Below are 22,399 nucleotides of genomic sequence, written 5' to 3'. Positions count from 1 at the left end.
ACGCACAGTGCACAATATTCATCATCTGAAGGTATTGTTGTTGTTTAGTGCACAAACTGGATTAATGCGTCTGCTTATTTCCCTCACTATGTGGGCAAACACAGTCCCAATCTAGAGAAAAGGATTGACTCTGGCAGATCCCATGGCTCTTTTCAAATAGGGCTAAGTTTAGGCCTATAACCTTTAACAGAACACTTTTCCATTTGAGAGATGGGCATGACATTTCTGCAGCTCTGCCTCAGCTCTTAAATGGGAACTTGCCAAGAATCCAAAGTGCTTTGTGTGCGGCTCTTTTAGCACCCGATGGAGATGAGATTACATGCTGATGCGAAGATCGCCGACAAATGAGCCAGTTTATATTTCCACAACTCTATTTGTTATAAAACACAGTTGATCGGCCATGACATGATTATTTTGAGACTCTGTGTCCTTTTCCTGCTGTTTACACTGCCTTGCCGGCGCTGACCCCAATCTCGTTCAGCGGCGAGAGGCTTAGTGTGGGCCATTAACTGTGCGCTGCATGTAGATTAGTTTGCAGGACGGTAGCCGTCTGGGTGTCGGCAGATAACAGAGAGCCCTCAACACTATTGATTGTACTTTGCAACTCTCCTCACTCCTTTGTTCAACTCAGAAACATTTGTTCACAGTTGTCATGTTCTAGTGACTTGAAAACTTAATTATCTGCTAATGCTCCATCAGTATCTGTTTGACCTCAGATTTGCGGTTTCCCGTTGTACAGCCCAGTTGTGACTCACAGACCCCGTCTACACCTGATATTTAAATGGACAGTGCTAAATAGAGGTGTAAATTGGATCCGTTTTGTGATGTAATGTCATTCTGATGCACTCAGACTACATAATATACGATCAGTGATGCCGATGTAGATGCAAGTCAATCTTTTAGCATGAACATAAACTGTGAATGATTAATGGAAAAGTCAGAAGACTGCAGCTCTACTGTACATTATCTGACTGTGATCCATATGTGCATATAATCTATAGAATACTCTCGCATACAAAAAAAAAGTTGCACATTTTTGCACATTTTGAACTTTCCTTACAGCATATCCAATATCCATATATTACATCAGTAAAGGGTGACGATCTCCCACCCATTCATTTAATCTCCAGGGTAAAATGGGAATTGCTAGCGCAAGCATGTTATGCTTAGCTCTATGAGAACACTGTCAAGTAATATAGTCCAGTACATCTGACTATATGCATTCTTGAAATAAAGGCATATGGTTCCATGAAGAACATTTAACGTCCATGGAACCTTTCCAGTGCACAAAATGTTCTTTATAGCAGCGGTTTCTCAACATTTTTGTCTCCAAGGTCCCTGATTGTCCAAAACACTATTCATCTCTTCGAGTTGTTAATAATTTAGAAGGATGGGTATTTTTTTATTTTTTATTGTACTAAATGATACAAGAAATATTTTATGGTATTTTAAGAGTTTATTCATTTACATGAGATTTTCAGGTCTAGAAATCACTTTAATATTCCCTTATATATCCATGTTTTCCAAGACTGTGGAAATCTTGTTGGGAAAAAATTGAGGGGGTTAATTAAATGAGAAATGTATTGATTTTTAATTGTTTTGTCATGCTTGTTTTGCCTTATTTTTAACCCTTTTAACCTTTTAGTCATCTTGAGGCCCCTGTAAATTCGGTGAGGCCCCCTAGTGGACCCTTAATACAGGAGCACTAATTTATATTTAAAAAAAAATCTTCAGATCATAGGAAAATTGCCGAGCACACACGGAAAACCACAAGATATCCTCCGTAATTTTAACCAGTCAAGAAATCGATTGAGATTCAGGAACCTCTCTGATTGGTGGAGCTCACATTGGGTCCCGGCGGGTCGTAATACACACAATTCTATCGTTATATTTAGCGTTACAACATAACAACATGTTATGGACAGAAACATAAATCAGTGCCTATGCTTCAGATGATGTGACTGAAAGTTGTTCTTCCTGAGCACTAAACTAACTAGACATAATGCGCAAGTCTTTTCCCTTCGAATGCAGCTACTCAATGCAATATTACGAAAACTGATTAGACCCTAAAATCTCTGAATTGCATCTGACAAGCCCAAAGACACCAGAAGACACAAGGGGCCCTTTTCCATCTTCTTATAATGATAATGAACAGTAAAAATCGAGAACCCAGGCCAACAAAATCCTGGCTGTGTTTCGGCTGGCTGTTTATTGCCGCTTAATGAAAAACAATTTATCTAAATCACCGCCCTGGAGGATTCGTAGTTAAAGCTTGTGGAGAGAGAGGTGGGATTTTTGTCAGTGACGAATGCACCACTGTTTTTCCAATTCAAATCCAGTTGAGGGAAGAAAACAGCCGTTTAGATTTAGGGTGGACGTAGGCGAGAGAAAGAGTGATATGATAGAGGTAGGGAGGTCTCGAGCTTATGTTTCACAGTTTGCTTGCTAAATATTAACATGTCTAGATGTCAACTATAAGTGTGCACGCTTAAATTAATGTACGACGAAATGCTTTAGAGCCTGTTAGTTTCCACTTAAACTTATAAAACTTTGAATATACAGTATATGTGCCATTTTTCCCAAGCAGTAAAAATCCGTCATGAAAATGTCTGCAACTGTTTTTAGCACTGAGGCTATCCTCGTATGACAGTCAACACGGCGCCTGGCATTCAGGTGCGAACCCATTTAATGTGCAGACAGGTGTACTTACCCTCTAATTATCATGGAGATCAGATGCAGCTGCCCAGTCAAGCACGGGCATAAAAAAGAAACACTTTCCGTAATGCAGCATATTCAGTACCAGAAGACTTTTAATTAAATGGTTTGCCCATCCACAGAGTTGCCTTACAGCCAGAAACAGTTTAGGAAGAGCTTGGAAACTAAGTCAAGGTCAGTTCTAAAGTGGAACCAGTTTGCTCAGTGTGTCACTATTATTCCATTTAGACTGGAAGTAATGGTCAACCTTGACCTAGTCTGAGCTTTAGTTGGGGGTTTAAAGCCTTAATGGAGGAATAGTTCACCTAAAAATTCAAATTAAATGGAGCAAAATAGTCATAACGTGGGGATTTACACACATCATTCTCATTTGTTTTAGTTGTCCCTTGTCAGTTCACTCTGACAGACATATAATTGGGAGATACAGAATGACAACTGATATGTATTTGCATTTAATGTCAGTTGTCTGCTATACTGTTATAAAGATCTTATTGATTTACATTGCATCTTACTTTTTGGCCAAGAGTTTTCAGACTATTATTTCATATGTTGAGCTTTACAGGGTTAACCTCTGTGCTTTTCTTTTTCTTTTTTTTTCTTTCTTTTTTCTTAGATAATGGTGCTGACCGACCCGGAGTTTGAAAGCAGTGTTCTCATCAGCTCAGATGAGGGTGCCAGTTATCAGAAGTACCGCTTGAGCTTCTTTGTCTTAAGTCTGCTTTTCCATCACACACAAGAGGACTGGGCATTAGCCTACAGCCATGACCAGAAGGTAAGCATTGCTGATGAGCAAAATAATGAGCCTCCAGTGATTAAAAACCACAGTTGACCATATTGACTTTCTTAATGCACATACCTGGTCTTATTGAAAATGACTCATCAGTTCTTGTTACTCCAAAAATAAAGGTTCCAAAAGGGTGTTTTCGCAGCACTGCCATAGAAGAACTCATTGAGTAGCAATTGTTCAGTGTACAATAAGAAACTGAGCAGTGAAGAGGGTTTTCTGCTTGTTTAGGCTGCATAAAGTAGGCAGTCGTGGCCTAAAACGGTGGTCCTTCGTCTTACAGCGAGAGAGGTTCAAAGACGGCCATTGTCACGTCTTGCGACCAAGAATTGCCTGCGAGACTTTTGACTTTTTAAAGGTGTCCTTTTATTTGCCAGTGATTCATGTCCGGTCCTTAAAGAAAACCCAATGAAAATGTGTATAGAAGGATAATTTGTATGGATTTGTTGTGTTTTATAGCATCTGAATATTGTTTACATTTATATACACTACTGTTCAAAAGTTCCAAGTGTGATTTGTAAGCATGGATGCAAAAAGACTGATTATGTCAATGCAGAATCCTTTTCACTTCTGTCTCTACAATTTTAGTGATAAAACATGGAATATCTTAGCCATACTGCAATGTGTGTGTAGACAGTCATGCTTACTCACTCCAAAAATGACACACACATGGCACTAAAGTGTCTCATTTTCTGAATGGACAAGGGTGGCTGACACTGTGTCTAGTCTCATCAGGAACAGAGCAGAACTTTGGATTAGGTCAACACCTGAAACATTGTCTTATAGAGAGGTGTCAGGCTGGTCAGGTCCACTTCTTGATGATTCATTAAAAACAGATGGTGGTTTAGGCCCAGCTTTCTGCCTTTCTTATAAAGAACTCCAGCTCAGGCCCTTTTACAATAAAGGAGCCTCTGGGAATCTGGCAGAAGAAATAGCAATTGATCCCTGCTCACTATCTAAGCCTGGTTAACTGAGGTTTCATTGACCAGCAAAAGTCCACAAAAGCCATTCGATGTCTTTAATGATACTAATAGCTGACTCTAAATGGCCATTTTATGCAACCGTGAGGAAAAAGATTGCTACAGAAACAACCATGGCCATAAAGATACACCAAACAAGCCTCACTGTATTTGATGCAGTTGGCTTGTTTCTATTAATGGAATATTCTGGGTTCAGTATAAAATATGCACAATCAGTAGTATTTGTTGCATAATGTTGATTACTTAAAAAATAATTTAAGGCATTTAAACAGTAAGACATATACAAAGGAAGTGAATGGGGCCAATTTTTTAGGATTTTAAAACCAAAAAACTTGAAGCTTATAATTTGACAAAATTCCTAACATTAAGTATATTGTTAAAACAATTATTTGATGTTGCTGTTAAATCATCACATTTACAGTCGTTTTTGGGTTTATAGCATTGCATTTTCACACTAAAAAAAAATGAACTAGGAGGGTTGTGCACTTTACATAATATATTTATATTTAGTTTACTTATAATAATTGTGTTTGTTGACTTGAAATGTTTTTTTCTATTAAGGTCCACGTAATTATGTCTCAACTTAACAGTACAAAATCCTAACGTGTTGTCTAAACACAAACCATTTATGTTAAGTAAAAAATTCTTACATCCAGCGGGTGGCAGTATAGTGCGACGCCAACAGCCATTTTGCCCTAACTTAATTTGATTGTGTTCAATCTGCTTAATATGTAAAATTTAAGTTTACTTAATCCATTTGTGTTGGATTACATGAATGATTTGTGTTGCATTAACTGAAACTGGGCGGTGCTTGTTAGTTCCCAGCATGCTTTGCATATGGTTGAATTAAGAGAGAATAAATGTTAAAATTAAGTGTTATTTTATGGGTTTTTTTGAGAAAATGAGAAAAGGCGAAGACTTGATAGTGTGTAATTGTGTTTAATGTTCAGTTACATTGGAATTATTATAACCATTTAAATTACAGTGGGTTACCATTGTGGAGAAGTGTGGAGCATTTTGTTTGGCTGTGGACTGATTTGGTTACTTTTAATTGTTTTGGTTGAAGGAGCATGTAAATCTTAGCATTTAAGATGCTAATATGTGCTACTGCTAGCAAATAGCTAGCTATAGTCTATCAATTTAATTATGTGTCACTAAAATAAATGAAATATTAATGGATGAATGCAAATTAAGTAAATTAGTTGGCCAAAAACATTGCAAATTAGTTAGGCTGACACTATTAAATTAAGCTGTGTCCAACCATAGTAAATAAGTTGAATCAACCTTAATAAATTAAGTTGACCCAACGTAAGTACATTAAATTGGAATAACAGAATTGCATAATGCTGAAATAAAGCAAGTTAATCATGTGGAAATCCTTTCCATGATTTTTTTATGTTCATTCAAAGAGTTATTTTTTTGAGTGCATGGAAATGTTTCTAAAACAGGAAATTCCCACAGAAAAAATTGTAAGTGATTTTAAAATCATGGTAACATGCATATTGTTTGCATCTCGTGGCAATATTATTGAAACGGTAAGTATTTTAATGAGTCATAAGTCGGGTCAGAGGTCACCCTTCCGCTTGAACTCGACTCTCTCGTGAACGTGTATACGGCCATTGCCGGAAGCCAGTGATTATAGTTTATAAAGTTTTAAATATGGATATTTTTCTTACAAAAATCCATTGCTTCGCTTCAGATGGCATTAATCCGCTGGCGTCGAATTAATTACTTTTATGATGGATGGATGCGCTTTTTTGGGCTTCAAAAACTTGGGCACTATTCAATGCAATTACAAAGCTGGGAAGACCCATGATGTTATTTAATACAACTCTGATTTTGTTCTGCTGAAAGAAGAAAGTCATATACACCTAGAATGGCTTGAGGGTGAGGAAATTATGGGATCAATTTTATTTTTGGGTGAATTATTCGTTTAAGAAATGAACCCTTATGGACCTTTTGTCTGCTTCAGTTTTGATCAGTTTGCCTGTGTTCATGCTGCATAAATGTTGGCACAGGTGTGTATTTGTATTGGAATTTTTCTATTTCACACCCATTTCCTTTAATAAATCCATTTTGCACTAGGTACACAAAATAGTTCCTCTCAGGACCTTAAGGACAATAATGTCCCCATTGAAACCATTGCAATTGTTAATCTCAGGGCCATTTAACTATACAAGTATGCAGTGTTTGTTAATAGGCTTTCATTCTGTTGTCAAGGCTTCAGAATAAATTTGTAAAAAATGCTATTTTTACCAGATGGTGCCATTTTTTCAGGTTTGGCCTATAAATATAATACTCGCTTTATTCTTGTTTTCTGCTTCTGCATATTATAAAGTAATTTGGATAAATTATGCAGCGATAACGGTGTGTTTAAAAAAAAAAATGTGTGTGCTTGTAATATTTGAGAGAGAAAAACTCAACTGCAAATCACAAATCCAACCACTGTTTCCACCACAACTTTTTTTATATTTATGGCTTTGATTTTCTAGCTGTTTTAGAGTTCAACATGTTCCATAAAATATATATGTAATGATATATTTTATAATGATATATGAAAATAATGTTCATAAATCATTTTCATAAACATAAACATCTATAACTCTTCTTTAAACCAAACTTAAGCCTGTGCTCCCAAACTTCAAATTACTATGAAACAGACATTTTTGTCCACTATAATGGACCTAGAGTATGTGTAACTTTTTTTACATTTACACACAAGGTTTAAAGGTATTAAAAAAACTTTCCGAGAGGTTTCTGGCCTTGATATGCTGCAAGGTTTAATGAATTTCAAACATGTCCAAATAAACTCTATAAAGAAATCTATCTTGGAGTTTGGCCTGAACTGATGAGAATGTTTTGTCCGCAGTCAATTGGCTGAAACCATGGATTCAAGGTTTTACAGGTTAGCAAGCATTTTCTCCATTCAAAAATATGCTAGAAATGGCAAATAAATGGCAGATTTGCTTCTGGAGGGCTCTTAAAAGTGTGACTTTTCCTGATGTCTTTGACACTGTGCTCAAGGACTGTGTACATACTTTTGGTGCCATCAGCCCGTCAGACAGCTTTCGCCAGGTATTACAGACCCCCTTTCCTGAAACATATGTTTGGTGTGCAAATCTTCCAGCTTTGGGTGTTTCTGGAAGAGCCCAGCACTGCAAGCAAAGAGTTGAGATTAAAATTATGCATGGTAGATAGTTGAGAGATGACAAAACTTTCATTCTCCTTCAGGCGCAGCGTTGGCTTCTCCGCTGTAATCTTCCATTTTAAATTGAAGAAAAATATATCATCAATGTCACTGCTAAAGAATTCAACTGTTGTTTCTTGTTGATGCAGGAGTTGTCTAAATAAATGACAAACAAATTATGCCCACATTCTATCATTCCAGCATTTTGCTCTTGATAACAGACATGTCATTCTCAAAGTACTGTGTATTGCCAGCTTTATCATTCCTGTTGAATGAGATGACAGAGAATTCATTTCAGCTTCAGGGACTTTGCAATATTCATAGAATTGTTTGTTTTTGTCATGTTATTTATATCAAATTCTTTTATGTTGTGATTATTGGTTGTTTTATGAACCCACAATACTGAAGCAATGTACTGACATGATTTGAGGCACAATGTGCAATTCTACTCTGTATTCTATATGACTCCAAAGATAAAAATAAGATTTGTCATATTGCCTATACCTCTACTTTGGCCTAAATGGTCTGTCAATCATTTTTCTGATTTACCTTTTTTCTTCTTCATTTTGTTGCCTTACAAAGCTACATTTTTAAAATAGATAAATAGTTTGGCTGTACTGCTCTGTAACATCTTAAAAACCAACATGAAAAAAAATTGTTATAATATGTTTTGCCATATCGCTCACCCCTAGCACAATGATTTCTGAAGGATCATGTGACACTGAAGACTGGAGTAATAATGTTGAAAATTCAGCTTTACATCACAGGAATACATTACATTTTAAAATGTTTAAATAGAAAAAATTCTATCTATATTTCCCAATATTACTGTTTTTACTGTATTTAATAGAAGATACTTAAAAAAAAAAAGTTTGAACGGTATAGCACGTATCAATAACCCACACCTATGTCAGAGATGCATGTCAAATCTCAATAATTTTTATTTTTTTTAAAAAAACACCATTTAGCAGGTAAATATCCCCTCTGCCATGGGCCACTTTTATGATACTTTTCCAATTTTTGGAGTTTGACAGTAAAAATCTGCATCTGATTTCATTGTACACTATGTGACCCTGTCACATGGGTCAATTTGAAATTGAGATGTATACATCATCTGAAGGCTGAAAAAATAAGCTTTCCATTAATGTATGGTTTGTTATGATAGGACAATATTTGGCCGAGATACAACTATTTGAAAATCTGGAATCTGAGGGTGCAAAAAAATCGACAATTGAGAAAATCGCCTTTAAAGGGATACTCCACTTTTTTTGGAAATAGGCTCATTTTACAACTCCCCCAGAGTTAAACAGTTGAGTCTTACCATTTTCGAATCCATTCAGCCGAACTCCGGGTCTGGCGGTACCACTTTAAGCATAGCTTAGCATAGATCATTGAATCGGACAGGACCATTAGCATCTCTCTAAAAAAAAATGACCAAAGAGTTTCGATACTTTTCCTATTTAAAACTTGACTCTTCTGTAGTTACATCGTGTACTAAGACCGACGGAAAATGAAAAGTTGCGATTTTCTAGGCTGATATGGCTAGGAACTATACTCTCATTCCTGCGTAATAATCAAGAAACTTTGCTGCTGTACCATGAGTCCAGCAGGCGTAATGATATGACGCAGCGCCTGAAAATAGTCCCCAGCTCGGTAACTTCCAACGTGACCGGGACTAAGTTTGTCTAACCTATTAGACCTATTTTCAGGCGCTGCGTCATATCATTACGCCTGCTGAACCCATGGTACGGCAGTAAAGTTTCTTGATTATTACGCAGGAATGAGAGTATAGTTCCTAGCCATATCAGCCTAGAAAATCGCAACTTTTCATTTTCCGTCGGTCTTAGTACACGATGTAACTACAGAAGAGTCAAGTTTTAAATAGGAAAAATATCGAAAGTCTTTGGTCATTTTTTTGAGAGAGATGCTAATGGTCCTGTCCGATTCAATGATCTATGCTAAGCTATGCTAAAAGTGGTACCGCCAGACCCGGAGATCGGCTGAATGGAAAACGGTAAAACTCAACTGTTTAACTCTGGGGGAGTTGTAAAGTGAGCCTATTTCCAAAAAAAGTGGAGTATCCCTTTAAAGTTGTCCATTTATGTTCGCGATTGTGCTCCATTTACTCACAAAAATAAATGCTTTAATATTTATGGTAGGAAATGTACAAAATATCTTCATGGAACATGATCTTTACTTGATATCCTAATGATTTTTGGCATAAAAGATAAATCAATAATTTTGACACAATGTATTGTTGGTGTGTGTGTATATATATATATATATATATATACACAGTAAGAACAAGTAAAACCATTTTCAAAAGCTTTGGATTGGATCAACGCATGGAATTCTCCAAAAAGAGTTCCCTAGAGTGACGTTGTGATGTTCCAAAATAAGAGCCACTAGAGTGTTGTTTTCTTATGAGAGTGTGTTGCTTTGTTCCATCAAAAAAAAAAAAGAAAAAAAAAAGAAAAGAAAGCATTAATCTGTTCAGCTGAGTGTATATCATTGTCACATACTTCTGACAATCTGACACATCAGAGAAACACTCTGGTTTATCACTAAAAACAAACACCTGTCTGAAAGACTGAGCATATTTCATTGTCAGATTTTTGAATCCATGGGGGTTTTTATTATACAGAACTTGACATTTTACAGAATTCCCTTTATAATGTTCCTTCAAAAGAGATAATAAAGAATAAACAATGCACTAAAGAAATTTAAGCTAAAAAAGACTAAAAACACCCAATCCAAGCATGATAAAGAGATAAACAGAAGAAATTATTACTTACTGTACACCGCATTACTTATACTATAAAAAAAAGTTGCATTTTTTTTTTTTTTTTTTTTATTTTGAAATGAAGCAATTTTTCGAAGCATGTAGATTTTACACTGGTGTTTTCCCCATGTTTTTATTTGTGTTGGGGTTTTTTGGGTGTTGTTCCCGATAAAGCAGCATCATGCCAAAGTAGTGATATTCGGAAGTAAAAAAAAAAAAGGTATGATTTCAAATGTGATATTGTATGCATTCAACAGTTTAATAAACAAAATGCTAATTTTGAGAAACTTACATTTTAGACACAATATTGCCAGTTAATTTGTCTGCTTTTTACTCTGCCAACGATAAAAAAGCATAGTTCCTAACAGAGACTAGCTGTAATTCATTTCTGAATGAGTGTTTTTGAACAAATCAATTGAAGTGAATAATTAATTGGCTCAATGATAAAGAGTCACTTGTGTCATTCCATAGGTGATTCATTTCTGAGTGAATCAGCGTTTTTAGGCGAAACGACTGAGCTAATAATTCATTGCCTGAATGTTTGAAAGAATCATTTGGATGAAGATTTAACGACTCACTTGTTATATTGCCTCCTACTGGCATAATGATGTAACCTGCAGAAAGAGTTGCTGAAAAATCCCCACCAGACTCACTGAAATGTGTAAACAAATACAATACAAAACTAATATACAGACGTCACCATCGTCAAAACGATCCCCGTTCACACGAATCCGCAAAAATGACTGAAAACGCTGTATTCTGCTGCCAGGCCAGTAGTTGGCGATGTCACTTTGTGAAGAAACACTTTGCGCCTATTGACTGAACACGTAATACACGTGAGCATGACGTCACTGTTTTTACAAATTCACGTTTACACCGAGACGATAAAGGTATCATTTTCAAAAACTTGCACTTTGAAACCCGATTTCAAAGGTTTGCGTTTTCAGGCCCCCAAAACGCTGTTATTGTGTAATCGTGAGCGACCAAAACGCATAAAGTTTTACATTTCAGTTGAAGAAAATGGTGTCGTGTAAACTGCAACAGTTATGCGAGGGGCATAACTGACTTCAACAAAGAAAAAAATTAGATGACTAATTTTAAAGACTAGTCTAAGCAGTTTATGCAACTGGCCACAGAACCAACCGATTGTAAATTATAAATAAAACACATACCTTGTATTTGCATGAGTTTAGGTAATATTTCAACTATAAATAATCATTCTGATATTATTGGCCAGTACAAAAATATAGTATGTCATTTCCAGAGTTGGGTATAACGCATTACAAAGTAACGCATTACTGTATTCTAATTACTTTTCGTGACAACGCAGTAATGTAACTCATTACATTTAAAATAAATGTCATTTGATTACAGTTACTGATGTCAATAAAATTAAGTTACTTGCGTTACAAATGTATTGTTAAGAAAAAATATTAAAGTACATAAATTAAAATGCATTTCTAATAACGTTTTGGGGCGGCTGCGTCAGTTATTGAGCATGCCGCAAAGACCCGCCCCCCTTAGTTACTGTCGCTATGTCCGACAAGCTACGCCGTTCTCACGCCACACCATGTTCTCACGCAGTGAAAAATACATCGCGGAGCAGAGAGGAGACTGACAACACGCTGACAGACAGGACAGACCAGGTTACTTTTCGGTGACGTTTGATATTAAACATATTAAACAAAGTCTCACCTTTCAAATTTGGTAATTTTTTAAAAGAAATTTAAACAATAAATACCGTTTTGTGGCTCTTTAATGTGTCGTGACAGATCGCTGTAGAGCATCAGTTAAAGCTGCTCGTGAACCGATCATCTCTTCCTTCTAGTTAATTTATAGCCTCAAATAAACATGAACAAACATAAGAAGGAATGTTGTTTTAACCACGGAAAGGCGTCAGTACACTCCGATTTTCAAGTTCAAATCCTCCCATGTTAATCCACTAACTCTCCTGACTGCTTTGTCGGACAAAATGGCGGATGGCGAAGTATGATTGGTCAGATCACCTGTCAATCAAGCTCCCTGCGAAGGGTCAAATTATTGTTTTTTATATATAAAATTTACTGGAGAACTCGTGCTGCTAAAATAGACGGAGACAAGTGTGGTGGTTGTTTCTGCAAGTGGAAATATAAACATTTTTGTTGAAGAGAGCTGTAGCAGCGTATGTGGTGGAGGAAATGCTGCCCTTGTCGACTGTAGATAAGACATACTGTAGACACATTTAAAAATACTACAGTTTTCATTATTAGGCAAGTTTATGTTAAGAATGTTAAGTTCTAGAAATGCATTGGATCTTTAAGTCAAGTTGCTGTTTTCATATTTCTGTAATATTTTTCAGTCAATTTTAAATTACAGAAAGAACTGAGTTTCACTTTGTAGTGTATTTTTGTAGGTTTAATTTTCAAAGTAATTTGAAAATAAAGTAATTAGTAATCTGATTACTTTTTACATGCAGTAATCAGTAATGTAATCAAACTACAATTTTAGAGCAGTAATTAGTAATTTGTAGTGGATTACTTTTTTTGAGTAACTTACCCAACACTGGTCATTTCAAATATATACCCTATGTGCTATTTTTGTGAGCATGTTCTAGCAATATATTTGTGTATGTGTAACCTTTTTGCTCCCTCACCTACTTCCCATCAGTCTTTGTGGGAATATAAAAACACATTGGCCATATTCAAACCCCAGTCACACTGTCAGCACTGTAGTTCCCCAGCTCTCTGACCTCTCCCCTGGGCTGGCTGCCTCATGGGACGGCTCGTAAATGCCTGTGGATAACTCCTCAGGTGCTCCCCTGACCTCCCGCATCATTCACAAAGCTGAAATACCTCCCGAGAGAGAGAGAGAGAGAGAGAGAGAGAGAGAGAGAGAGAGAGAGAGAGAGAGAGAGAGAGAGAGAGAGAGAGAGAGAGAGAGAGAGAGAGAGAGAGAGAGAGAGAGAGAGAGAGAGAGAGAGAGAGAGGGAGAGGGAGAGGGAGAGGGAGAGGGAGGGTTGATGGGGGATAACAGATTGAGAGAATAAGGGAGAAATTGAAGTATAGAAATTCATAAGGTATCATGACATGCTCTCCAGAAAGATACAAAGAGAATTAGAAGAGACAGAGCCTGGTGCATGTGATCGCGTCCTCAAGTTTTTTGTTTTGTTTTTGTTTTTTAAAGGTTTATTTCAGGCCAAACATAAATTTAAAAATGATGGTTTGAACAAAAACTTATTTTAAATAGATTATTTTTATTTAAAAATATCTAATTAAATAATTTGAATTTGTAATTCATTAAAATAATATATAATTAATTACAAAATATGAATAGTTATGAACCAAGGCAATTAATAATAATAAATCAATGTTATTGTGCACATGGACATTTTTAGTTCTACCAGAAAGACTCGGGAGATAAAATTATATAACAAGAGTACATTTATTAATAGCTCAGCAAGCATAAATTTTATAAGTCTTTGGCGTAGGCCCCGTCCTTAGCAAGCAATGCGAGGGTAACGGAATCTGCAAATCCCGCCTGAAGATGAAGGCAGGGGCGCAGCCGACCCCCTGGAGGTAAAGGAAGGGACCATCCTGGTGGTGGTGGGGAGGATGGAGGGAAAGGACCATCTGGGAGGTGGTTGGGGAGGATGGAGGTAATTGGCGCCGTCAGTATCTGCGAACTCAGACGAATGTAAGTACCATTCTTTTATACTGAGAGTGTTAACACATGATTGGTTAGAAGTGAGTTAATTCATGACGTGCTGATTGAGTCTTCCTGGCAGAACTTAACGCTAAGCTTACATTTCCACACAATACCATTCAAATATATTTTGACTTAAAACTGCAATTCAACCAGCAAGTTTATCTCATTTAACCCATCAGTTTAACAAGAATTGCAATGTCGCCAAAAGAAACCTTTGCACTTTGAGTCCATTTGAAGGCAATTGACTGTCGGGCACATGCTCAGCGAGGTTCTTGCTTAAAATGAGGCAGAGATCAGTATTTTATTGAGTGACAGATACAAAGAAATGTGAATTACTGTGATTCTACATATAAACTCAAATCAGATGAATAATATTGCCTTAAAATGTTGCCCAAACTAGCTTGGGAATAAAGGTTTTTATATTGAGGATAAGGTTTTATTAGTTCCCAGAATGCATTGCATGTATTTATTATTGTTTAAGTTTCTGCTGGATTTATTTTATTTTATGTATTATTGTTTGTTTTGTGTCTTGTGGTGATATTCAGATCTATTTATGTAATGATGTGTTTGTTGATTATCACCACTACTGAGTATTATTTAAGTGTTGAGGGTCTATATGAATTTATTGAAGTCTTAAAGGGATAGTTCACTAAAAAATGAAGCTGTTCCAAACCAATATGGATTTCTTTCCTCTCTAGACCACAAAAAGAAATTATTAGAAAATAAATAAATGAATCTTGCTTCATGTTGCCTTAAAGGGGTGGTTGATAATTATTTCACTTTTTTAACTGTAGTTAGTATATAATGTTGCTGTTAAGCATAAACCACATCTGCAAAGTTACGACGCTCAAAGTTCAAAGCAAAGGGAGATATTTTCTTTTACAGAAATTGTTTTTTTAAGGACTACAACAAACGGCTAGCTTCTTGTCGCAGTAGTGACATCACTAAGCCTAAAAATTACATAAACCCCGCCCCAAGGAAAATTATTTATATATTATCATGACAGAATATGCTAATCAATGACTAGAAGATAGTTAACTCCACATCAGCTACATAAATTCATCAACTAAGCATTCAGAAATGTCCTGTTGCATTCTACATGTCACTTCTTATTGAGTCTCTCTATCTTTGTCCGACTCCGGTTTGAACATAAAAGGCTGAACAGTTTCTGACATTTTCAGTGAGTGTCTGTGTGAAATAATGAAGAAACACACAGAGCTCTTGAAGCTCCGCCCTCTGTGCTGGGAGCAGCAACTCATTTGCATTTAAAGGGACAGACACAAAAACGTCTCAGGTTACGAATGTAACCTATGTTCCCTGAGAACAGGGAACGAGACAATACGTCATCACAACGCTATGGGGAACGCCTCAGGTGTGACAGGTGTCTGAAATCAAGTATCAACTCACAGCAATCATTTTGACCGGCGACAGCCTTTGCATCATCAGCTTGAATGATGAGCGCGCAACCTGGATGTTTAAAAAGGTCACCTTGAAACCGTGACAACATCCTATCGTCTGAAGGGACTGTTGCAGGCAGGCCCCGAGGCATGGCAGGGAGACATATTGTCTCGTTCCCTGTTCTCAGGGAACTTCTAGGGAGTGTGGCTAGGGGACCCAAGGGACCCCCAGCCAGTCACTATTCAGGGGAGCATGCCTCCTGAAATACCACCAGGCTGGCCTGGTGATCTACACTAAGACACACACTCTGGCCATTGCCTGTCTGTCCGAGACAGAGCCTCTGGAAGTTGCCTTGGATAAGGCATCCAAAAACCGAAGGCCTGCGAAGCTGGCAGTAACCATTCAGTTCCGGATCACAGAGACAGGATTATAGGGCATTATAGGACCCATTTAAGATATTTTTATTTATTTATTAATTTTACATAATATACATATACATACAGCAGGTAAAATAAGTATTGGACACGTCACCATTTTTCAAGGTGCTATTGACATGAAACAACCCATGCAATCCACACATGCAAAGAAATCAAATCATAGATGCCCATAAATTAAGTTCTGTGTAATGTTAAATGACACAGGGGAAAAGTATTGAACTTACTGAAATTTATTTAATGCTTCGTACAAAAGCCTTTGTTGGTAATGACAGCTTCAAGACGCCTCCTGTATGGAGAATCTAGTCGCATGCATTGCTCAGGTGTGATTTTGGCCCATTCTTCCACACAAACAGTCTCCAAATCTTGAAGGTTCCGTGGGCCTCTTCTATTAACTCTGATCTTTAGTTCTTTCCATAGATTTTCTATTGGATTCAAGTCAGGTGATTGGCTGGGAACCAGCTGAAACCAATTGAGAGTTTCCTTGGCTGTGTGTTTGGGATCATTGTCTTGCTGAAATGTCCACCCTCGCTTCATCTTCATCATCCTGGGAGATGGTAGCAGATTTTTATCAAGAATGTCTCTGTACATTTTTCCATTCATCCTTCCTTCAATTATATGAAGTTTGCCAGTACCGTATGCTGAAAAATAGCCCCACACCATGATGTTACCACCTCCAAACTTCACTGTTGGTATGGTGTTTTTGGGGTGATGTGCAGTGCCATTTCTCCTCCAAACATGGTGTGTATTATGGCATCCAAAAAGTTCAATTTTGGTCTCATCTGACCAGACTATATTCTCCCAGTATTTCACAGGCTTGTCCAAATGTTGTGCAGCAAACTTTAAACGACCTTCAACATGTTTTTTCTTCAGCAATGGAGTCTTGCGTGGTGAGAGTGCACACAGGCCATGGCAGTTGAATGCATTACTTATAGTTTTCTTTGAAACAGTTGTACCTGCTAATTCAAGGTCTTTCTGAAGCTGTCCACAAGTGGTCCTTGACTCTTGGACAACTAATCTGATAATTCTTTTCACCGCTCTGTCAGCAAATTTGCGAGGAACAGGTTTAATATATAAAATATGTTCTTTCCACTTCCAGATTATGGCCCCAACAGTGCTCACTGGAACATTCAGAAGTTTTGAGATGTTTCTTGTGTGACACCTTGTTAATGAGACACCTTTTTATAGGCCATCAGTTGGGACTGAACCAGCTGATATTAATTTGCACTGACAAGGGGCAGGATTGCTTTCTAATTACTGATTGTCTTGCCTTTCCATGCCTTTTTGCACCTCCCTTTCTTCCTGTGTTCAATACTTTTTCCCTATGTCATTTAACATTTTTACACATAACTTAATTTATGTACATCTATGGTTTGATTTCTTTGCATGTGTGGATTGCATGGGTTGTTACCAACAGCTGGTGAAAATTGTACCTTTAGAAATATATTTACTGAGAAAAATGGTGATGTGTTCAATACTTATTTTCCCCGCTGTATATATAAATAACATAATTATGATTTACCTTTTCTTAAAATGCTTATCTAAAAATCGTGTCCCATATTTCCTGTCTGTGCAGGTCAGGTTTTATCTAGGGCAGCAAGTTTTCACCGTTTGTCTACATTCTCCTGTTATACTATTTTGGTCCTTTCAGCTTTCGTTCTAAGGTCAGCTTTACGGTCTCCACTGCATTCCAAGTCCTAGATCTGCATCGAAGGGCAACTTACAACATCGCTTTCTATGCTGTCAGACTGACAGTGCTGGGTGAAGTCTATAGGAGCTCAAACAGATCTTTAAAGAGCCAAGCCATGCACAATAGTGGAAAACAACAGAACGCTGTTAAACGAAATGGGGCTCTGGTTTGTACAGTTCTCTGGGGCTTTACCCAGCCCCCTAATTGACTGGCCAACAGCGAATGGTGTGAAAATATCTGACAAGGACTCAATATGCCATGACATGAGAGAGTCTCAACTATTCATTGGTAAACAAAAGAACCTTCCCTACAATGTGCTTCAAAGCGACAGAAGAATAAAATTTCTCTCAATGACTGTTATACGTACAACAGCTTCTCTTTGGAGATCTCCCCATGGGTTGAACATTTAAAAATGAATGCACTCATCTTAGAGTCAATTAGCATAACTTCCTCGGCCTTCAGACTGGGTAGTGCAACTGATATGTTAATTTCAGATGTTACATCAGGCAGACCTTCACCAGACTTGCATCAGTGAGGTTTTTAGATGTTTTTTTTTTTTTTGTTGCTTCCTTTTGATTTTGTTTCTTCTTTTCATGGGTCATGTGAAGCTTTTGTGCTTTTTTTAATGGAGTGCCATGGAAATCCATTGTTTATACAGCACTTGTTTATAGCCAGCAGCCATATCACCCTGTAGCCTAAGACTGGTTACCCACTGAAGCTAAGCAGGGTTGAGCCTGGTTAATACCTGGATGGAAGACCTTCTGGGAAAACCAGGTTGCTGCTGGAAGAGGTGTTAGTGAGGCCAGCAGAGGGCACTCACCCTGTGGTCTGTGTGGGTCCTAACGCCCCAGTAAAGTGACGGGGACACTATACTGTCAAAGAGCACCGTCCTTCGGATGAGATGTTAAACCGAGGTCCTGACTCTCTGTGGTCAAAAAAAAATAAATAAATAATTTCTAAAGAGTAAGGGTGTAACCCCTAGGTGTAATCCTGGCCAAATTTGCCCAGTGGCCTCTGTCCATCATGGCCTCCTAATCATCCCCATATCATATATATATATATATATATATATATATATATATATATATATATATATATATATATATATATATATATATATATATATATATATATATACATACATACACTAATTGGCTTCATCACTCTGTCTCCTCTCCACCAATAAGCTGGTGTGTGGTGGGCGTTCTGGCGCAATATGGCTGCCGTGGCATCATCCAGGTGGATGCTGCGCATTGGTGGTGGTTGAGTAGATTCCCCCCTCTATGTAAAGCACTTTGAGTGCTGAGAAAAGCGCTATATAAATGTAATGAATTATTAGTAGTATTATATTGTATAGAAGTTTTTCTGTATTTCTGTATTTACTTACAAATAGAGACACTTGTTAGTCAGAGGTAAGTTAGTCAAGGGAATATTTCTTCAATATTTTTTGCATAATTTTTTCAGAATAATAAAGATAGTAATCCGTTACATTTATATAGCGCTTTTCTAGTTATTCAAAGCGCTTTTACAAATGGAAGGGGGAATCTCCTCAACCACCACCAATGTGCAGCATCCACCTGGATGAACGCCAGAACGCCCACCACACACCAGCTTATTGGTGGAGAGGAGACAGAAGAGAAAGACTGTTTAAAAAAAAAAGCTTTATTTTATTCTTTGGAAACATATGAGGAGGGTTTTATACTATTGAGGCAGTTAGAGATGTTTGATATGGTTCACTAAAGACCCGGGTATGTAATTATGATTGGAGAAACATTCAAGCATTTAAGGGCTAATGTGAGTAATATTAGAGATGAGGTGAGGATCTAGTTGCAGCAGCTTAGCTTTTATTTTCAATAATATAGAAGAAGTTTTGAAGGAGTTACACCGCACTCACGATCACCAAGGTGCCAGACAAACAAGACTGAAGATCTCAAAAAATAAACTGTCTGCACACTTAAATCCTTTAAGCAAATTTAATCACCAAGCTTTCGGTCAAACAACCATCCTCAGGGCAGGGCATTTTTTAAGAATATAGAAGAAACAAAACACTAATGAACAGACTCTTTGCAAGAACAGAACAACCAAACTAATATGCAACAACGAAAGACAACCAAACAGGACAAAACAAAGGGCTTAAATAGACAAAAAGCTTAGGAGCTAATTAACAAGACACACCTGAACAGAACTAACAATCAATTAGAAACCATAGCAGGGAGAGAACGGAGGAGAACTGAACTCATTCACAGACTGACAGTAAGGGGCTGTTTACACGACACCGTTTTCAACTAAAAACGTAAAAGTTTTTATGCGTTTTGGCCGTTCGTTTACACGACAACGGCGTTTTGGGTGCCTGAAAACACAAAGTTTTGAAAACAAGTTTCAAAGTGCAAGTTTTTGAAAACGGTCTCCTTGTAAACAACAAAAACGCGAATCTCTGAAGAGGATGACGTCATGCACATGCGTATTACTTGTTCAGTCTATAGTGTTTCATCGCCATCTAATGGTCTGGAAGCAGAATACAGCATTTTTATTTGTTTTCTCGGATCCGTGTGAATGGGGATCGTTTTGACAATCGTGTCGTCTGTACGCGGAAAACTCAAAGGAAAAACTTCTCCGTTTTAAGCATATCATTGTTGTGTAAACGTACCCTAAAACAATAGAACTGAAATACAAACATGAATCAAAACACACTAGACACATGACACATACATAAATAATAATACTACTCAAATTAATATATTTTAATCAATATATATATATAGCTGTATTAATTGTGTATTGTATTATTTAACAAAAAAATTTTAACCACTCAGATTAGATTGGTAAATCACTGGGTCACAAACCATCATCTGAAAAATGCTGGTTGTAAAGCATTTTCACCTTTTCAGTTTATTTATTTTAAAAGGAATGCTTCATTTGAATGACAATATCATCAGCATCAATTGTATTAGCTTGCCAAATTTTGAACAACACCTGTCTAGTCCTGATGTTGTGTAAGCCCGTAAACAACACAGCATCCTCGTCCGTCAAGGTACTCCACATCCAGCCTATATATAAAACTATTACATTTTCCCATTTTAAACTGCGACATACCCATAACATCTCTGGCAGAACCAGTCCATGATTATCAGAGAAAGATGACTTTTGCTTTTAGTGTGAACATTAGCTAGCAAGTTGTTAGGCAGGCAGAGACACACTGTCAATCAAATGCCACGGCCTTTTCACTGCGGGAGAATAAAACAGCGTCTGAGAGGCGCGGCAGATCAATCGCTCTGACAAGTTCGCCCCTTAATGGCTGTACAGATTACAAATGATTGACACTAGCATAACCACATATCACACATTAATTACAGGCCCTGAGATGGCATCACATCCACTGAGAGCCATCTGAGAGCATGTTTCAATGCATTTACTTGTGCATGTGTCTGACATAAGCAAATGTGATACCGGCTGCACTCTGCGTCTGTGCTAAATGTCTACACCCATTCACCTTATTCTTGATGTGACAGCAGACACGGACATTGTACAATTTTGTAAAAGTTTCATCCGCTTGTAATTATTTTAGCTTTACAAAAACTGTCCATTATGCTGCTTGATATTGAAAACTATCATATTATTTTCATTTATTTCCGTAATCATAAACACACTGGTTTGTATAGTGCAGATTATTTTAGCATTTACTGCATTTTGTTATTCTCACAGTTATTTACTATAGCAGCAATGAATTGGAAGTGCACACAATCACAGAAAAATTGTGAATACAGTCAATAAAACCATGCATAGGTATCAATCATTTCAGGAAGTTTAGAGATATTTTATATTATTATTATTAAGTTTTTTTTTTTTTTTTATATATATAATTTGTATATTCTTCATGAACTGGCCAATCCGTAAAAGTTAAAGTACTCACTGTTTTAATAGTATAGCCACAAGACAAAAACACTTTGATTTGCATGATTTTAGTTATTTTCTGCTTTGTTGACATGACAATGTAATGCATAAAACCCCAAAAGGACTGTAAAAATAATTATATGTATGTATATATATATATATATATATATATATATATATACACTTTTATTTCAAGGTGTAATTGAGTATTTTTTTAAGCATGTATTTAAATGTGTGTGTGTGTGTGTGTGTGTGTGTGTGTGTGTATGCTTCTTTTATTTCAATTATAATATATATGATTGATCCTATAAGTTGAACTATTTTAATTTATTTATTTTAAATTTTAAACTGTGTTTAGAACAGTTTGGTGCGCAACTTTTGTACACATTGCTTACTAACCTTTTCTGTTTTGTTGTAATGACTAAAACCCTAAAACAACCATAGCCTATAAATTAATTAAACTATATTAATGAATTAAACAGCTTCACAGTGTGAATAATACCATGGTTTTAACAGAATAATTCCATGTTAGTGTTTTTATAAAATTACAAGCTTCACATTTCTGCTTTTAAATATGTCAAAAATTGGCCTCATTCACTTCCATTGTAAGTACCACTGCATCCCTGGTTTTTGCTTAAAATCAGAGTCTATTCCTTTTTTATGGTTTAATCAACATTCCTTAAAGGAGAACTCCGGTCAATTTTTTTGAAAATTTGGAGTGCTATCAGTACAGAGAACAACGACAAAAATCGGTGTTGCCTACACCGTGTTATCCTCTTTTTAAAATTTGCACCCTGTTGACTTCAGTCACTACCTATGATCACGCGCGTGAACTCGACAATCGACTACTGTGG

General features: G+C 36.8%; 1 protein-coding gene across 1 annotated transcript in view; it reads left to right on the top strand.

Moving 5' to 3' along the window:
- The window catches only part of sorcs3a (sortilin related VPS10 domain containing receptor 3a), a 240,313-nt gene that overhangs the window by 122,934 nt on the left and 94,980 nt on the right, over positions 1–22,399 (top strand). The window contains exon 4 of the mRNA XM_084096471.1: positions 3,329–3,487. Within this exon, the coding sequence (XP_083952597.1) occupies positions 3,329–3,487 (159 nt within the window). The remainder of the gene's footprint in view (positions 1–3,328; positions 3,488–22,399) is intronic.

The sequence above is a fragment of the Abramis brama genome (genome assembly GCF_963993115.1).
Source record: "Abramis brama genome assembly, chromosome: 2".
NCBI classification, from domain to species: domain Eukaryota; kingdom Metazoa; phylum Chordata; class Actinopteri; order Cypriniformes; family Leuciscidae; genus Abramis; species Abramis brama.
Note: the sequence above shows the minus strand (reverse complement) of the source record. Positions and strands in the feature narration are given on the sequence as shown.